The 17474-nt window shown below is 36.2% G+C and overlaps 1 protein-coding gene across 2 annotated transcripts in view; it reads right to left on the bottom strand.

Moving 5' to 3' along the window:
- The window catches only part of LOC135215518 (uncharacterized), a 42089-nt gene that overhangs the window by 10000 nt on the left and 14615 nt on the right, over nucleotides 1–17474 (bottom strand). Inside the window, exons 2-3 of one of the 2 annotated variants that reach the window (XM_064250338.1) lie at nucleotides 17059–17094; nucleotides 13441–13520 (exon numbers count right to left, since the gene is read on the bottom strand). In XM_064250338.1, coding sequence (XP_064106408.1) covers nucleotides 13441–13515 — 75 coding nt within the window. In that variant the 5' untranslated portion in view covers nucleotides 13516–13520; nucleotides 17059–17094. The remainder of the gene's footprint in view (nucleotides 1–13440; nucleotides 13521–17058; nucleotides 17095–17474) is intronic. The other variant, XM_064250337.1, reaches the window with a different exon arrangement.

Genomic DNA, 17474 nt, shown 5'->3' on the forward strand with positions numbered 1-17474 from the left:
GTTGACTGTCAGAAATGAGGTGATTACTTTCTAAGTATTCAGTTAACTGGTTTGATACTATTTTTTCTAATATTTTAGATAAGACGGGAGTAAAGATATTGGCCTGTAATTAGAAATTTCGTCTCTATCTCCGTTTTTAAAATAAGGAACAACATGGGGATTTTTCCACGTTTCTGGGTAGATATTAGTTACGATAGATGTATTAATAATTATAGTAATGTAAAATAAAATTATATATAGTGTCTCTTTTATAAAACGGAGCGGTATGCCATCGGATCCGTACGCATTTGACTCTTTGAGAGAACTAATGACTAGAATGACAGTATCACAGTCAACAGTGGGACGGTTTTTTAAAAGAATATAAACTGATTGTTTGGGAATGTATTCATTTCATCGGTTTGTGCTCTTCTATATTCCTGGCCAGTTCTTCTGCGTTCTTTCATATGTCTTTCTTCCTACATTCGCAAAATACTCATTAAATTCTCTGCCTTGTCAGTTAAATCTTCATTTTCTATTGGAGATTCTTTGTTAGTATTATTGGGCAGAATTGAGCGCACTATTTTCCAGGAAGTACGTAAGTTATTCTTATTACTTTTAAGTTCGTTCCGTAGTAGTGTTTCATACTGATCCATTTCAATTTTTACTTCCTTCTTTTTCTCTTTAAAATTATTTCTCAATATTGTATTATTCCTATCTTTCTTGATATCGGTTTGTAATTTCTCTTATTATTATATTTTGTTTGATGTTATTAGTTATCCAGGGTTTAGGGGGGCGGGTGATTACTTTCGTTACTATTGGAGCACATTTATCAATACATTTGGTTAAAACATTCGTTAAAATTTGCACTTGAGAACTTACATTATCAGTGTTTAAAATACCATTCAAAGTGGGTGTTTCTTTCATCACCAAATTACAGATACTCACTTGGGAATAATTCTTAAGACATCGGAAAGTTTTATGAATGGGTTGTTTCTTAGGTTTACGTAAATTTTTTAGGGTAACTATGATAGCTTCGTGGTCGCCTACTGGGCTTGGAATAACGTCCGAATCGAGTACCATTTCCTATTATTAGTAATTAGTAAATCTATCAACGTTGCTGAGTCTGAAGTTACTCTGGTTGGTTTTGTAATGAGGTTGGTTGTAACTTTAGGTTATTTACAACTTTATTCATTTTGTTGTCTGTTTTGAGCAAGTCGTCGTTAAAGTCTCCAAGTATAAAAATAGGCTTGTTTCGTAAAATTACGTTTTTAAAAGAATCGGAAATATAATTAAAAGATGAAACATTTGCTTTGGGTGACGATATATACAACCTAAAATAATTGACGGTAATTTACGGTGTTGTACTGATAACCATTTAGCTTCAATGCCCTCCTGTTTTTCAATGCAATTATTTATCACATTTGCCTTTAAATAATCTTTGACATATATGACAAACTCCACCTCCTCGGCCATGGTCATCTCGATAAAGTTGATAAGAGGGAATATTAATATATGCATCATTCATATAAGGATATAGCCACGTTTCACTCACACATAAAATATCAAAATTGTCTTTTTCTAATAAATGTTCAACTACATGTTTATTGCTTAAAAGTGATTGTGCATTAATATATATAATAGTTATAAAATTACGGCGATTGGTAGACCTAAACTCTTCGGCACTATCATCTTGGCCATCTTTCTAGTTCTTTTGCAAAATACTACATAATTTGCTCTTATGACCATATTCGTGGCAGTAATTACATTTTAGTTTATGGTCGTATCTACAATTTGACTGTCTGTGGTTAAATTCACCGCAGTTGTAGCAAACCTCTTCCGTATGTCGGTCTATTGTCAGAAAAATTATTCTTGGGAGGATAACGATTAAAATGGTTCAAACTATTGTTTTTTTGTCTATTCCTAACACTATGAGTCTCAACTTGATCTCTCCTATTGTTTCCAGTTCTCAAATTATATGGCATTGGATGGCTGGGGTCACTTCCATATCTAAAGTTTCTATGGTTTCTTACATTGTGATTTCCATAGTTATTCTCTATTACAGATCTTTTTCCACCATTATTTTGTTTGTGTGCCATCCATTTAGTCTCATTCCAGTTTTCTCTAACAATACTACCCTGAGATGTGGATACGATTGCATCCAATAACCTGACTGCTCCTATTCTACTTAAATTATCATATGACAGACCATCTTTGTTATCATAGCAGTTTTCATCTATGTCTCCCGTTCCAAGCCTGAAATAGTTCTGGTCCCAATGAAATAACACCGTGTCTTGACACCAGCCAAGCAACTTAGTATTAAAATCATTAATTTTGTTAGCAAGATCATCTGATTTCAAGCTTGGAACAAGCTCACATATTTTAATGCTGATATGTTCATTTTTACTTCTCAACTCTGCGACAATTTCTCCAATTTCATCCAAAACCCTCCCTGATACATAATTTTCCCCAAGAATGTCCTGAGCACCACCATAGATAATACATTCGCTTAAGGGGTGATCCAGATTTTCCTTTATCCATGACTTAATTAGAGACATATTTGCTTCAGGGAGGGTCCTAATTAGAGTGTTTTCTTTAAAGTCACTTCTTCTTACTTCCTGTAAACTCGAATCTTCCTATAAGCAACGTTTTCTTCTCATCTAAATGGAACGAGTCTATCGCCATGACCATCACTTCCTTCGACACTCTTCTGTAATGCTTCTTGCAGTGTTTTGATTTTCTCCTCTGCTATAAAGACTAGAGTTTTAAGTTCTTGGATTTCCCTGTCCTTTTCTCTCAGGTTGTTGTTAATGACATAAAAGTTATCACTTGTTTCTGTTACGAATTTTTCAAATTTCCTTAGTAGTTCTGTATATCGTCGGTCTTCATTTTCCCCTTCTAGATCAGGTGACATTACCTGGTGTGTTGTTGCTGCTTCTAGTGGTGATCCTTGTAAGTTCGAATAATAAAGCATCAGTTTATCAATTAGTTTTTCCTTAGTCGTCCAAATCCCACTTATTTGTAATTGACTACAGAATTTTTGTATTTCACCTTTTGTGTAATTTCGATGTAGAACCTCCCAAGTTGGATTCCTTAAGGTAGACAACGGTGGATGATTTTTCGACGAGGTCCCACCTGTCGCTCCTTGTAAACACTTGATCGTTATTTCTTCTGTAGTTGTTCGACTGGACATTTTATATATTTGCTCACAGTGTAAATGTTCCTAAAATTAAAACGTATTTTAGAGGATAAGTGTACTGGTTTTAAAAAAAAAAGAATTTTCTTCATATGAGAAACAGCAATGCTATTCTGGAGAGTGTTAGTAGTGACGTAATCAGGTCTTAGTGCGCATGCGCAATTAGGGTAAATTTTGACCAGGAAGTCTGTACTATTCTACTAAAATCTTTAATAGTTTAATCAACTAAGTACAAAATAAAAAAAAGTAACCATTACGACACGATCACGTTCACTACACTTTCACAGACACAGTCCACACGTTTTTGTGGTCCAAAACACTGGATATTCCAAACAAATTAGGAGAATAAGGGAGCGTTTGTAATGGACGTTCTGATGTAAACAGACAGAGAGAGAGAGAGAGAGAGAGAGAGAGAGAGTGAGAGAGAGAGAGAGAGAGCTCCTGGAGCAAAAGAGAGAGAGAGAGAGCTCCTGGAGCAAAAGAGAGAGAGAGAGAGCTCCTGGAGCAAGAGAGAGAGAGAGAGAGAGAGAGAAAGCTCCTGGAGCAAGAGAGAGAGAGAGAGAGAGAGAGAGAGAAAGCTCCTGGAGCAAGAGAGAGAGAGAGAGAGAGAGAAGAGAGAGAGAGAAAGCTCTGGAGCAAAGAGAGAGAGAGAGAGAAAGCTCCTGGAGCAAGAGAGAGAGAGAGAGAGAGAGAGAGAGAGACGAGAGAGAGAGAGAGGCTCTGGAGCCAAGAGAGAGAGAGAGAGAGAGAGAGAGAAGGAGAGAAGAGAGAGAGAGAGAGAAGAGAGCTCCTGGAGCGAGCGAGAGAGAGAGAGAGAGAGAGAGAGAGAGCTCCTGGAGCAAGAGAGAGAGAGACCTTACCTTACAGACCTTACATCTTGTTCGGGTTGCCCCAGGTCCCTCAGTGTGAGGCACCTCTAATGTCTACCAGAGAGTTGCTAGTACATCTTCCGGTATATTTTGCATCTTCCAATCTTGGATGGTCTGGGATGCAGTTTAGATATTTGTCGAGCTTATTCTTAAACACATCTACGCTCACTCCTGATATATTCCTCAGATGAGCTGGCAACGCATTGAATAGACGCTGCATTATCGATGCTGGTGCGTAGTGGATTAATGTCCTGTGTGCTTTCCTTATTTTTCCTGGTATAGTTTTGGGCACTATTAATCTACCTCTGCTTGCTCTTTCTGATATTTTTAGTTCCATGATATTTTCTGCTATTCCTTCTATCTGTTTCCATGCCTGAATTATCATGTATCGTTCTCTTCTCCTTTCTAGACTATATAATTTAAGAATTGTAGTCTTTCCCAGTAGTCTAGGTCCTTAACTTCTTCTATTCTAGCTGTAAAGGACCTTTGTACACTCTCTATTTGTGCAATATCCTTTTGATAGTGTGGGTACCATATCATATTGCAATATTCAAGTGGACTACGAACATATGTTTTATAAAGCATAATCATGTTCAGCTTTTCTTGTTTTGAAGTGCCGTAACAACCATTCCCATTTTTGCTTTACATTTTGCCAACGAGTTGCTATTTGATCATTGCATAACATGTTCCTATTCATCATCACACCAAGGTCTTTACTGCTTCCTTATTTGTGATGGTCTCATTATTAGGTCCCTTATATGCATATAGCTTTCTTTCTCTGTCTCCATAATTTATTGATTCAAATTTATCAGAGTTAAATACCATCCTATTTACCTCTGCCCAATCATATACTTTGTTAAGGTCTCTTTTGTAGAGCGTCCTATCTTCATCACAAGTAATTTCTCTACTTATTCTTGTGTCATCTGCGAAACTACTCACTACCGAATCCTTCACATTATTGTCTATGTCTCAATCATAATAACAAACAGTATTGCAGCTAACACCGTACCTTGCGGCACACCGGATATTACCTGACTTCATCCGATTTCTCGTCGTTTGCAATAACTATCTGTTTTCTGTTGTGTAAAAATTCTTTTAACCATCTTCCTACCTTATCCACGATATTGTGTTTTCCTAATTTTCTTCGCTAATATATTATGGTCTACTTTATCAAAAGCTTTTGCAAAGTCTAAATAAACCACATCAGTTTCATTTCCGCTTTTCATATTTTTGAATATGTTCTCACGGTGGACTAACAGTTGGGTTTGTGTACTTTTTCCGGGTACGAAACCATGTTGTCCTTTATTAAACAAATTATTTTTTATTAAATGTTTCATAATATTTTTCTTCATTACCCTTTTCATACACTTTCATATATAATATGTGATGTTAGACTCACAGGCCTATAATACTTGCCTCTAGTCTTGATCCACTTTTGAAAGTAGGGGTAATATATGCTAATTTGTGCTCATCATAAATCTTGCCTGTATCTACACTTTGTCTTAATAATATTGCAAGTGGCTTTGCGATAGAATGAACTACTTTCTTTAACAAAATAGCAGGAATTCCATCAGGCCCTGCAGCAGCTCCATTTTTAATTTCATTAATAGCCTGCACAATATCAGCTTCATTAATATCTATGTCAGCTAAATATTCACTATTTTCATCCCTTACTTCTATATCATTATCTTCATTATCTATTCTAGGGGTGAATTCTCTCTTATAATCGTTCTGCCAGTATGTTGCAAATTTCCTTTTTTCATTCGTTAATCTCCCTTCAATCTCAGAGGGCCTATTTCTATTCTTCTTTTATTCATCTTCTTCGCATATGAGTATAATAGTTTGGGGTTTTGCTTGATATTTAATAGGGTTTTTTTCTTCCAAGTCCCAGTTTTTCATTTTCTTTTGATTGTATAATCTTTTGTTCTGCATTTTCTATCTTACTTTTTAGTTCTATAACTTTCCATGCATTTTTTTCTTTTGCAAGACCTTTTTTTCCACTTTCTGATTTTCTGGAACAAGATCCTTCTGTCTCTTGGTATGCATGAATGATGTTTACTTTTCTTCTTCGGTATATATTTTTCCACTATTTTCTCTCCAATATTTTATATATATCTCCGTATTTACCTTATGTTCATCACAATGTTACGAAAATGTTATCCCAATCTTTGTTTAATTCTTCATTAATTTCTGACCATTTTATATTTTTTACTGTAGAAGTTGTATTTTTCCATATCCTTCCCACTTTTTCATTTCTTGCTTATCTCTATTTTCACTTCCTTTGGAATGAACTGTTAATTCTATGACATTATGGTCTGAAATATTCGCATTATAAACTATTATTTCTTTAAACATAATTCATCTCGTTCACAAATACTAGGTCTAAAGTATTTTCCTTTCTTGTTGGCAGGTGATTTATTTGTTGAATGTTGTATTCTAGTAGCATATCTAATAGCTTTTCAAATTGCCTCTTATCTTCTGCATACTATTACTCTCTTTTTCTATATGTATAAAGTACAACCACAATCTCCTATTCGTTCTTTCCATTCTACGAAAGGAAAGTTGAAGTCACCAGATAGGAGAATAGTCCAGTCCTTGTGATTTCTACATATATCATCCAATTTTTCAATTATTAAGTCAAACTCTTTAGTATTAGGAGTCTATATATTACTATGTTCATCAATTTTTCAGATTCAAATTCTACCGCTATTAGTTCACATTCTGAGTTACTATATTTCTCATATATTTTTCCTTGTTTTTTGTCTTTCCCATATATTGCGGTTCCCCCTTGATCTTATTTTTTCTATCTGATCTATAAGTTTGGAACCCTTTTATTTGATCATCATTACCCAGTCTCTTGGGAATACCAGGTTTCACTTATATCATTATATCTATTTTCTTTTCATTTTGGGTTAGTTCTTCTAAGTACTCTATTTTCTTTTTGTTTTTAGTTACTCTAACTAAAACCCTGCGCATTCATCACTATGATGGTTTGCGTGTTTTCTCCTTCATTTAATACTGGTAGTAATAAGGATTTTCCCATGTCTCTTTCCTGTTCTGGTATGTTGTTCTTTTTTTCATTTCCAGAAATTCTGACATTAAAAATCCAACTTTTCCATAATATTTGATCTTCCTTCATCATAATTATTCATTTTGTGTCTGAATCTGCAATTTTCTCCGTTTCTGCAATATCCTCTTGCATAATAAATACAGTTATTATCTCTTGAGTAGAATTTCGGAGCTGATGCTTTGAAATTTTTTGCTGACACCTCTGCATATCTCATTGGTGGTTTGCTTTGCTCTTTTACCTGATATTCTTGATTTCTCTCTTTATTTGTTTCTTTCTTATTTTGGATTATTACTTGGTTGGTTATTTATTTGATTATGATTCATGGCTACAGGGTGCATATATTTGCATTTTTTGTCGAACTTACATCCTTTTTTTCCTTCTTTTAGGTTTTTACCATATTTTTGGTTTATGCAGATCTCTGCAATCATCCCCATATCCATCTAAGTATGCACATTTACCATATATTTCATAGTTTTGACTATCTTAGGATGTTTGTAGTAACATCTTTCTCCAAATCTGCAATTCCCTCTTTTCAAAAGGTTGCAGATTTTGTCTTTCTTGTCTATTTTTTCCTCTTTCCCGTCATTGTATAGATCTGGGTAGAGCCTCTTCGGGATTTGCTTTTCTGTGTCATATCGTAATTTATTTCTTCGTAGGTATGCTGCTTTATTGCCTCATATGTAGTATCAATGAGTATCTCTGCATCCATACTTTTATCTTGTTCTTGTTTTTCCTTATTTTTTTCTCGTCATTTCATTTTTGTTTACTTCTCTTCCGTTTTCCTTCTTCTTCTTCTTTTCTTTCTTCCTCTTCCTCTTCTTCTTCATCCTCAACTATTTGTACATTCAATCTTGATTTAATAACATTGTCTATCCATGATAGACATGTTGAACAAAAATTCTTGTATCTTTTCTCAAATCTTGTATTACCTCAGCACACTGTGGATGGGTCGGAATGTTGCATGCAGGTTTTGTGGATTGACTATGCTATACCAAACCTTACACAGTTTGCTGATGCTTTTGGCATTCTTTTTCCTAATGCATCAATTAGGATATTCACAAGATTCACCTTATTCATTTTCTTGTCGGAATATGTTTGGTTTATGTATATTTTCTTTATGAGTCTCTTGACCACTTGGATTTTATTTGGAACTTCTTCACTTATTTTCAAGATGTTTTCATTAGATTTGTTCCAGTTTGAAGGATTATATCCTTCTAATATATCTATGAAGCTTTTGTATCTTTTTGGTTAGGACTGTTGCTGATTTCATAGATGAGAAATGCCAGTTCCCTTCCTGCTACCTCATCGTATTGCGAATCTGCTTAGAGAGAGAGAGAGAGAAGAGAGAGGAATGACAGGGAGAGAGAGAGAGAGTGAGAGAGAGAGAGAGAGAGAGATCTCCTGGAGCAAGAGGAGAGAGGAGAGAGAGAGAGAGAGATCTCCTGGAGCAAGAGAGAGAGAGAGAGAGAAGATCTCCTGGAGCAAGGAGAGAGAGAGAGCGGAGAGAGATCTCCTGGAGCAAGAGAGAGAGAGAGAGAGAGAGAGAGATATCTCTGGAGCGAAGAAGAGGAGAGAGAGAGAGAGAGAGAGATATCTCCTGGAGCAAGGAGAGAGAGAGAGAGAGAGAGATATCTCCTGGAGCAAGAGAGAGAGAGAGAGAGAGAGAGATATCTCTGGGAGCAAGGAAGAGAGAGATCTCCCTGGAGCAAGAGAGGAGAGAGAGATTCTGGAGAAAAGAGAGAGAGAGAGAGAGAGATATCTCCTGGAGCAAGAGAGAGAGAGAGAGAGAGAGAGAGAGATATCTCCTGGAGCAAGAGAGAGAGAGAGAGAGAGAGAGAGAGATCTCCTGGAGCAAAGAGAGAGAGAGAGATGAGGAGAGAGAGATCTCCTGGAGCAAGGAGAGAGCAGAGAGCATATTGAGAGATAGAGAGAGAGATCTCCGGAGCAAGAGAGAGAGAGAGAGCAGAGAGAGAGAGATCTCCTGGAGCAGAAGAGGAGGAGAGAGAGAGAGAGATCTCCTGGAGCAAGAGAGAGAGAGGAGAGAGAGAGAGAGAGATCTCGAGCAAGAGAGAGAGAGAGAGAGAGAGAGAGATCTCCTGGAGCAGAGAGAGAGAGAGAGAGAGAGAGAGAGATCTCCTGGAGCAAGAGAGAGAGAGAGAGAGAGAGAGAGATCTCCTGGAGCAAGAGAGAGAGAGAGAGAGAGAGAGAGATCTCCTGCAGAAGAGAGAGAGAGAGAGAGAGAGATCCTGGAGCAAGACAGAGAGAGAGAGAGGAGAGAGGAATCCTGGAGCAAGAGAGAGAGAGAGAGAGAGATCTCCTGGAGCAAATAGAGAGAGAGAGAGACATCTCCTGGAGCAAATAGACCTTACCTTACAGACCTTACATCTTGTTCGGGTTGCCCCAGGTCCCTCAGTGTGAGGCACCTCTAATGTCTACCAGAGAGTTGCTAGTACATCTTCCGGTATATTTTGCATCTTCCAATCTTGGATGGTCTGGGATGCAGTTTAGATATTTGTCGAGCTTATTCTTAAACACATCTACGCTCACTCCTGATATATTCCTCAGATGAGCTGGCAACGCATTGAATAGACGCTGCATTATCGATGCTGGTGCGTAGTGGATTAATGTCCTGTGTGCTTTCCTTATTTTTCCTGGTATAGTTTGGGCACTATTAATCTACCTCGCTTGCTCTTTCTGATATTTTTAGTTCCATGATATTTTCTGCGATTCCTTCTATCTGTTTCCATGCCTGAATTATCATGTAGCGTTCTCTTTCTCCTTTCTAGACTATATAATTTTAAGAATTGTAGTCTTTCCCAGTAGTCTAGGTCCTTAACTTCTTCTATTCTAGCTGTAAAGGACCTTTGTACACTCTCTATTTGTGCAATATCCTTTTGATAGTGTGGGTACCATATCATATTGCAATATTCAAGTGGACTACGAACATATGTTTTTTTTATAAAGCATAATCATGTGTTCAGCTTTTTCTTGTTTTGAAGTGCCGTAACAACATTCCCATTTTTGCTTCTACATTTTGCCAACAGAGTTGCTATTTGATCATTGCATAACATGTTCCTATTCATCATCACACAAGGTCTTTAACTGCTTCCTTATTTGTGATGGTCTCATTATTAGGTCCCTTAATATGCATATAGCTTTCTTTCTCTGTCTCCATAATTATTGATTCAAAATTTATCAGAGTTAAATACCATCCTATTTACCTCTGCCCAATCATATACTTTGTTTGTTAAGGCTCTTTGTAGAGCGTTCCTATCTTCATCACAAGTAATTTCTCTACTTATTCTTGTGTCATCTGCGAAACTACTCACTACCGAATCCTTAACATTATTGTCTATGTCTTCAATCATAATAACAAACAGTATTGCAGCTAAACCGTACCTTGCGGCACACCGGATATTACCTGGCTTCATCCGGATTTCTCGTCGTTTGCAATAACTATCTGTTTTCTGTTGTGTAAAAAATTCTTTAACCATCTTCCTACTTTATCCACGATATTGTGTTTTCTAATTTTCTTCGCTATATATTATGGTCTACTTTATCAAAAGCTTTTGCAAAGTCTAAATAAACCACATCTGTTTCATTTCCGCTTTTCATATTTTTGAATATTGTTCACGGTGGACTAACAGTTGGGTTTGTGTACTTTTTCCGGGTACGAAACCATGTTGTCCTTTATTAAACAAATTATTTTTATTAAATGTTTCATAATATTTTTCTTCATTACCCTTTCATACACTTTCATAATATGTGATGTTAGACTCACAGGCCTATAATTACTTGCCTATAGTCTTGATCCACTTTTGAAAGTAGGGGTATATGCTAATTTGTGCTCATCATAAATCTTGCCTGTATCTACACTTTGTCTTAATAATATTGCAAGTGGCTTGCGATAGAATGAACTACTTTCTTCACAAAATAGCAGGAATTCCATCAGGCCCTGCAGCAGCTCCATTTTTAATTTCATTAATAGCCTGCACAATATCAGCTTCATTAATATCTATGTCAGCTAAATATTCACTATTTTCATCCCTTTTTACTTCTATATCATTATCTTCATTATCTATTCTAGGGGTGAATTCTCTCTTTATATCGTTCTGCCCCAGTATGTTGCAAATTCCTTTTTTTCATTCGTTAATTTCCCTCATCTTCAATTCTCAGAGGGCCTATTTCTATTCTTCTTTTATTATCTTCTTCGCATATGAGTATAATAGTTTTGGGGTTTTGCTTGATATTTAATAGGGTTTTTTTCTTTCTTAAGTCCGTTTTTCATTTTCTTTTGATTGTATAATAAATCTTTTGTTCTGCATTTTCTATCTTACTTTTAGTTCTATAACTTTCCATGCAGTTTTTTCTTTTGCAAGACCTTTTTTCCACTTTCTGATTTCTGGAACAAGATCCTTCTGTCTCTTGGTATGCATGAATGATGTTTACTTTTCTTCTTCGGTATATATTTTTCCACTATTTTCTCCAATTTATATATATATCTCCGTATTTACCCTTATGTCATCACTTACGAAAATGTTATCCCAATCTTTGTTTAATTCTTCATTAATTTCTGACCATTTTATATTCCCTTACTGTTAGAAGTTGTATTTCCATATCCTTCCCACTTTTTCATTTCTGCTTATCTCTATTTTCACTTCCTTTGGAATGAAACTGTTAATTCTATGACATTATGGTCTGAAATACTCGCATTATAAACTATTATTTCTTTAACATAATTCATTCTCGTTCACAAATACTAGGTCTAAAGTATTTTCCTTTCTTGTTGGCAGGTGATTTATTTGTTGAATGTTGTATTCTAGTAGCATATCTAATAGCTTTTCAAATTGCCTCTTATCTTCTGCACTACTATTACTCTCTTTTTATATGTATAAGTACAACCACAATCTCTATTCGTTCTTTCCATCTACGAAAGGAAAAAGTTGAAGTCACCAGATAGGAGAATAGTCCAGGTCCATGTGATTTCTTTTACATATATAATCAATTTTTCAATTAATTAATTCAAACTATTTAGTATTAGGAGGTCTATATATTACTATGTTCATCAATTTTTCAGATTCCAAATTCTACCGCTATTAGTTCACATCTGAGTTACTATATTTCATCATATATTGGTTTTTCCCTGATGTGTTTGAATATACCTCCTTTCCCCCAAATGAGAGAGAGAGAGAGAGAGAGGAAGAAGGGAGAGGAGAGAGGGAGAGAGAGAGAGGGAGAGAGAGAGAGATGCGGTCTGAGAGAGAGAGAGAGAGAGAGGATCTCCTGGAGCAAATAGAGAGAGAGAGAGAGAGAGAGAGAGAGAGAGAGAGAGAGAGAGAGAGAGATATCTCCTGGAGCAAATAGAGAGAGGAGGAGAGAGATAAATAATCTCCTTGGAGCAAATAGAGGAGAGAGAGAGAGGAGAGGAGAGAGAGAGAGAGAGAAGAGAGAGAGAGGAGAGAGGAGATTCCTGGAGCAATACAGAGAGAGAAGAGAGAGGAGAGAGAGAGAGAGAGAGAGAGAGAGAGAGAGTCTCCTGGAGCAAGTACAGAGAGAAGAAGGAGGAAGAGAGAGAGAAGAGGAGAGGAGCGAGAGAGAGAGAGAGAGAGAGAGATCTTTCTCTCTCTCTCTTTGTCCCAGTAGAGGGAGGGAGAGAGAGATCTTCCTCTACTGGGGCAGAGAGAGAGAGATATTCCTCTACTTGGGCAAAGGGAGAGTGAAGAGAAATAAAACATGACAATAGATATGAATCCATACTCCTTCCAAAGGCCTGTAGAGATAACTTTTGGAATGCCTTTGCGTTAACGGTTAGGCTCCGAATCACCAACTTCAAAACTAGAAAAATAACAAAACTTTCTTTGCTTGTCCCAGACCTGTCCCATTTAAGGGGTAAAATTCAGGAATTTTTTGGTCTGTGGCAAGAAGTTAATCCTAGCTTTAATTATAAAATCGGAAAAAATCAGCGAAGGGTGCAGTCAGTTGGGCTCATATGAGGATGAACCCTTGCTTAACTAAAATTTACTTATGTATGCATATCACACTGTATTCCCACTGGAAGATTAGCTTTATATCACACTGCATTCCCACTGGAAGATTGGTGTTATATCACGCTGTATTCCCACTGGAAGATTAGTGTTGTATAATTGAGTCACAATAATATATATCAAATGGCAGAAAATAGTCATTGATATTATTTGATTCACCGAAATGATTGTTTGGTGCCACGAGTTTCATTTTCAGTTCTACTACTTTTGAAATACTACTTGACCTTCTTGACCGAATGTCGACAATCTGTTAGAAAGTTGATCCGCTAGTCAGAAAATACTTACCAGAACTAAGGATCCTAGAATAAGACTCCCTGTTCGTAGGTCGAAACAGCAACATCCTCTGGGCTCCCACACCATCTTGTCTGTAAATGTCAAATTAGAAGTTTCAGTACAGCTGATTATGCTATGCTTATAGATTTAAGATTTAAAGCATTCATCTAAAGCTAATTGGCTCAAAGGAAGTACAGGAACGAGAAAAAGCAGCGTCACCTCTAGTATTTTTCTCACCTCATTAGTGAGGAAAGGTTTCTTTTAAATCAATGAGAATTGGTGAACGATGTCGAGGGTCTCAAGAAATTAACCATTCTTACCTCCAAACTGGGCATGTTTGCTAAATTAAGCCTCTTGAAAAAACTTGAGTAGTCATACCTAATACAGATTGCAAAGAAATGCACTAAAACATACGAACCAGTTATATTTTATGCCCGAATTACTCAAGTTAACTTACAGTGGAGGATAGAACACTGAACGAAGTCTTTAGTCAGTCCATTAAATGAAATAATCCACTTCATCCGGAATTATATATTTTACCTTATTGCATAATACGTTGTATAATTATTATTCTTCCTTACTGTATTCCTAATATAATTCAAATAATTCCTGATGAATAAGGAACTTTGTACGCGAATTAAGTCATGTATAACGCGAAAATTTAATTCTCCACCAAATTGGGTTCAAACTAATTCTACAAAACTACAAACGCAATACCCGAAATTTTTTTCTAAAACAGTTAAATGCACTTGGCGGAAAACAATCAATAAATTACTTTAATAAAAACACCAAGGCAGCAAAATGCAACCTGTGAATCAAACGACAAAAACAGTAAAGTTCCTTGAAAAAAGGAAGCAAAGGTAAAGAACTTCTTTCACAAGAACTTCTTTCTTCAAGATCGAATTCCTTGGAAAAAAAAATTGTTTATGTTAAGAGGATAAACTGTAGATGGTTATGGTTTTATTGTGTAATTTTACACATTCTTTTGTCATTTTGCATAACTTATTGCTTTTCTTCCCCGGGATAACAACGCATTTTCAATATCACTAAAGTTTTCTCAAAGAATATTTTTCGGTTGTATGCACAAAAAGTAAAAAGTGGGTAACTAGATGCATGTAGCCCCCTAAAAACTAAACATAGCTTCAACAAAACTACTCATCAGTCATAATCGGTCACTTAACACTAATCTTCACCACATGACTAACAGATATACACCTTTTTTTCTGTTCAGATGATTGGGATAAGAATAGCATACAAATTAAGACTTTCTAAAACTTCAGTTACTAATGACCACCTGAAAATTAGCCCTCCCTCCCTCCCTCCCTCCATGATTGTCAACAACCAACCCTCATCCGTATACACATCCCCACATACATAAAGGTCATCGCACCATCGCGTGCAGTTTATTTGTTCCATTTTGTTAACTTTGGCAGATCATCAGTTTTTCTTTGGTCATTCCCATCAGTTTTTCTTTGGGCATTCCCATCAGGTAAACAACACTTATCCAGTCTGCATCACTTGAAGCGATCTTCCTGTATGCTTTATCTTTCGTGGTTTGTAACAAAAACTTTGTCAACGTATAGCAGATGTTTTGGCACACTAATCCCCCATAGTTGAAGTATCGTGAATAGAAATCATGGTGTGTTTGGCGGTAAAATGTTTTTATTGCTACACTTAATCTTTCAGTCTCATAGAAATACCTTAGTTTGAAAAACAAAACCCACAAAATCACTGTGTATAACTTGTTTACTTATAAGTAGTTAAATTTCCTTTTACTCCACACTTTAGTACTTTCATGCTCCATCTGTGGCCCATTTTCAAGAGATGTGTAGGTTGTCAGCCTGGGTCAAGGCCCAGCAGTCTTCAGAAGTAAATACCTTAGTTCTGAATATCTAACGTCCTGCCTTTCAAGATAGCTGCAGTTTTACCATTCACGTGACTTTTTTGGGAGAACTAGGTAATAACTCCGCATCGGGGATTTCTTTGTTAGAGTTTCCTGTAGTACTTGGGGGGTCAACTATAATTAACCCCCAGGGGCTAGTACTAAACACTTGCGAAATACATTTGACGCCCTAATCCCTAGTGGCTGTCGCATTCGCGGGAACGTTCCATGTATTCCGTGCCGAGTTATTGCTCAGAATTACCGATTATTTTAACTTTTTCGACAAATTATGAGTAGACCATTATCAAGGCATTAGAGGTAATCTCCAGCTCGTACTCTGTATTATTTAAAGTTAAAATGATAAACAGTAAAGCTCCAAACATCCTAATTTTTATATGATTTCCGCACCTTTCTAAATAAACACTTTATACCCTCTACTTTTCTTCTATAATTATTCCTGTTCTTTCACCATCCCTTCAAGTATTCTGCGCAAAAAACATCACTCCCACTTCATTCATTTAAACTCATCAACTCATTGGATTACAGATAATTTCAACAGCTGCCCCCCGAAAAACTAGTCGCAAGACACTGAAATGAGTGTTTGTGTGATGCTTTCCCTAATTATCTGAAATGGCAGTTATGCAAAAAAAACTTTTGATTAGGGTCATGTTTAGTCCTATTAACCGACAACAGTTGCATTTTACTTCATGAAACATTAATCTAAGACAACAAGAGTACTTAAGAGTTCAGTAGGTTACAAGTTTAGCAGAAAAAATTATAAATAGGATTAAATCAAACATTTGTTTGAAGCAACATTTAGGTGTATTTGGCTTTCTTTTGCTGTCGTCTTGTTCTTGTTTTATATTTTTCCTTTCTTCCTTTCTGTGCGTTTGTGTGCGAGTGTGTATCCTAGCAGTATTATTGAAAGTGAAGCTGCCATTTCCCTCAAAAACCGGACTATAAAGCTGATTTCGAAAGAAAAATACTATAATTTGTAGTATCTATACCATTAAGATTTTTCCATAACACTGTTAATAGCTTCAGCAGCTACACACTGCAAACGATAACTTTTCTTACCGCAAATAACAACACCGGTAACTCAGACGTTTTGAAACTCTAAACCAGTATATTGCACTTTTGAATCGGTTCGGGCAGCCCAAAATGCTGCAGTATGTACTGTCTGAAAGAAATGTCCAGGTAGACCCCGAAAAAAATCCCCAAGGCCTTACTGATAACCTGGATCAAATTGGGTTTAGCAGAATTTTGCCATTACAAGATGTCATCGCTCTTCCTGTTCAAGAGTCGAATAGTATTTTTCGTAGTGTAATAATAATCATAAACATAGTTAAGTCGCAATGATTTCTATTTTTTTTTTTTTTTTTTTTTTTTTTTACTTCTCTACTCCGCTATTTTTCATATATTTTAGTTTCCTGTTTTCCTTAATTATTTGCCTTACACAAATGTATTCCGCAATACTTCTTTGTTTTTCTCTTTTATAACGTACGGACAATAGTAATGACAGTAACCAACGGTGTCACTGATAAATAGGAAAGGCTTTTGCTACTGGACAAAGAAACATTTTAACTGGGCAATGACAGAATATGTTTATCAAACCTGAACATTATGATAGTATACGTTCACATTCACATGTATGTTTGTAAATATGCATGTAATATATTTAATATAAAAAGCAACCCTAAAATTAAATTGTTAAATAAAAGATTACTAAAATTTTCATATTAACAGACCTTATTCCTCGAAGTTCCGTTGCTGAGCGCTGACTGCTGTATGACAAAAAAGTAAACTTAGAAGGGTGTGGTTTAGGCTATATACAAGGGCGTAGACTAGGAATAATTGTTCAAAGAGGGAACAAGCTTTTTGATCGCTAAGGATTCAAGACTAGGGAAGTGGCGCTCGTGTTGGCTGGTTAGTATAATCCTAAAATCATTATAGTTTATTCTACCTTTGCCTAGTTTTGTATGATTTATAATATTTGATGCTTGAGGGTTGGACAACTTGCGCCCAGTACGAGAGCTAACGCCAATATGTGCGTCACATCTGACTTGAAACAGTGGGCGCGTGTTTTCCCGTATGTCTGACAATGGCAGTGGCAACAAGTAAATGAATAAACAAAACCTACCTCCAATAATCCTTGGGTTCATAA

This window comes from Macrobrachium nipponense, chromosome 5 (genome assembly GCF_015104395.2).
Source record: "Macrobrachium nipponense isolate FS-2020 chromosome 5, ASM1510439v2, whole genome shotgun sequence".
Lineage (NCBI taxonomy): Eukaryota > Metazoa > Arthropoda > Malacostraca > Decapoda > Palaemonidae > Macrobrachium > Macrobrachium nipponense.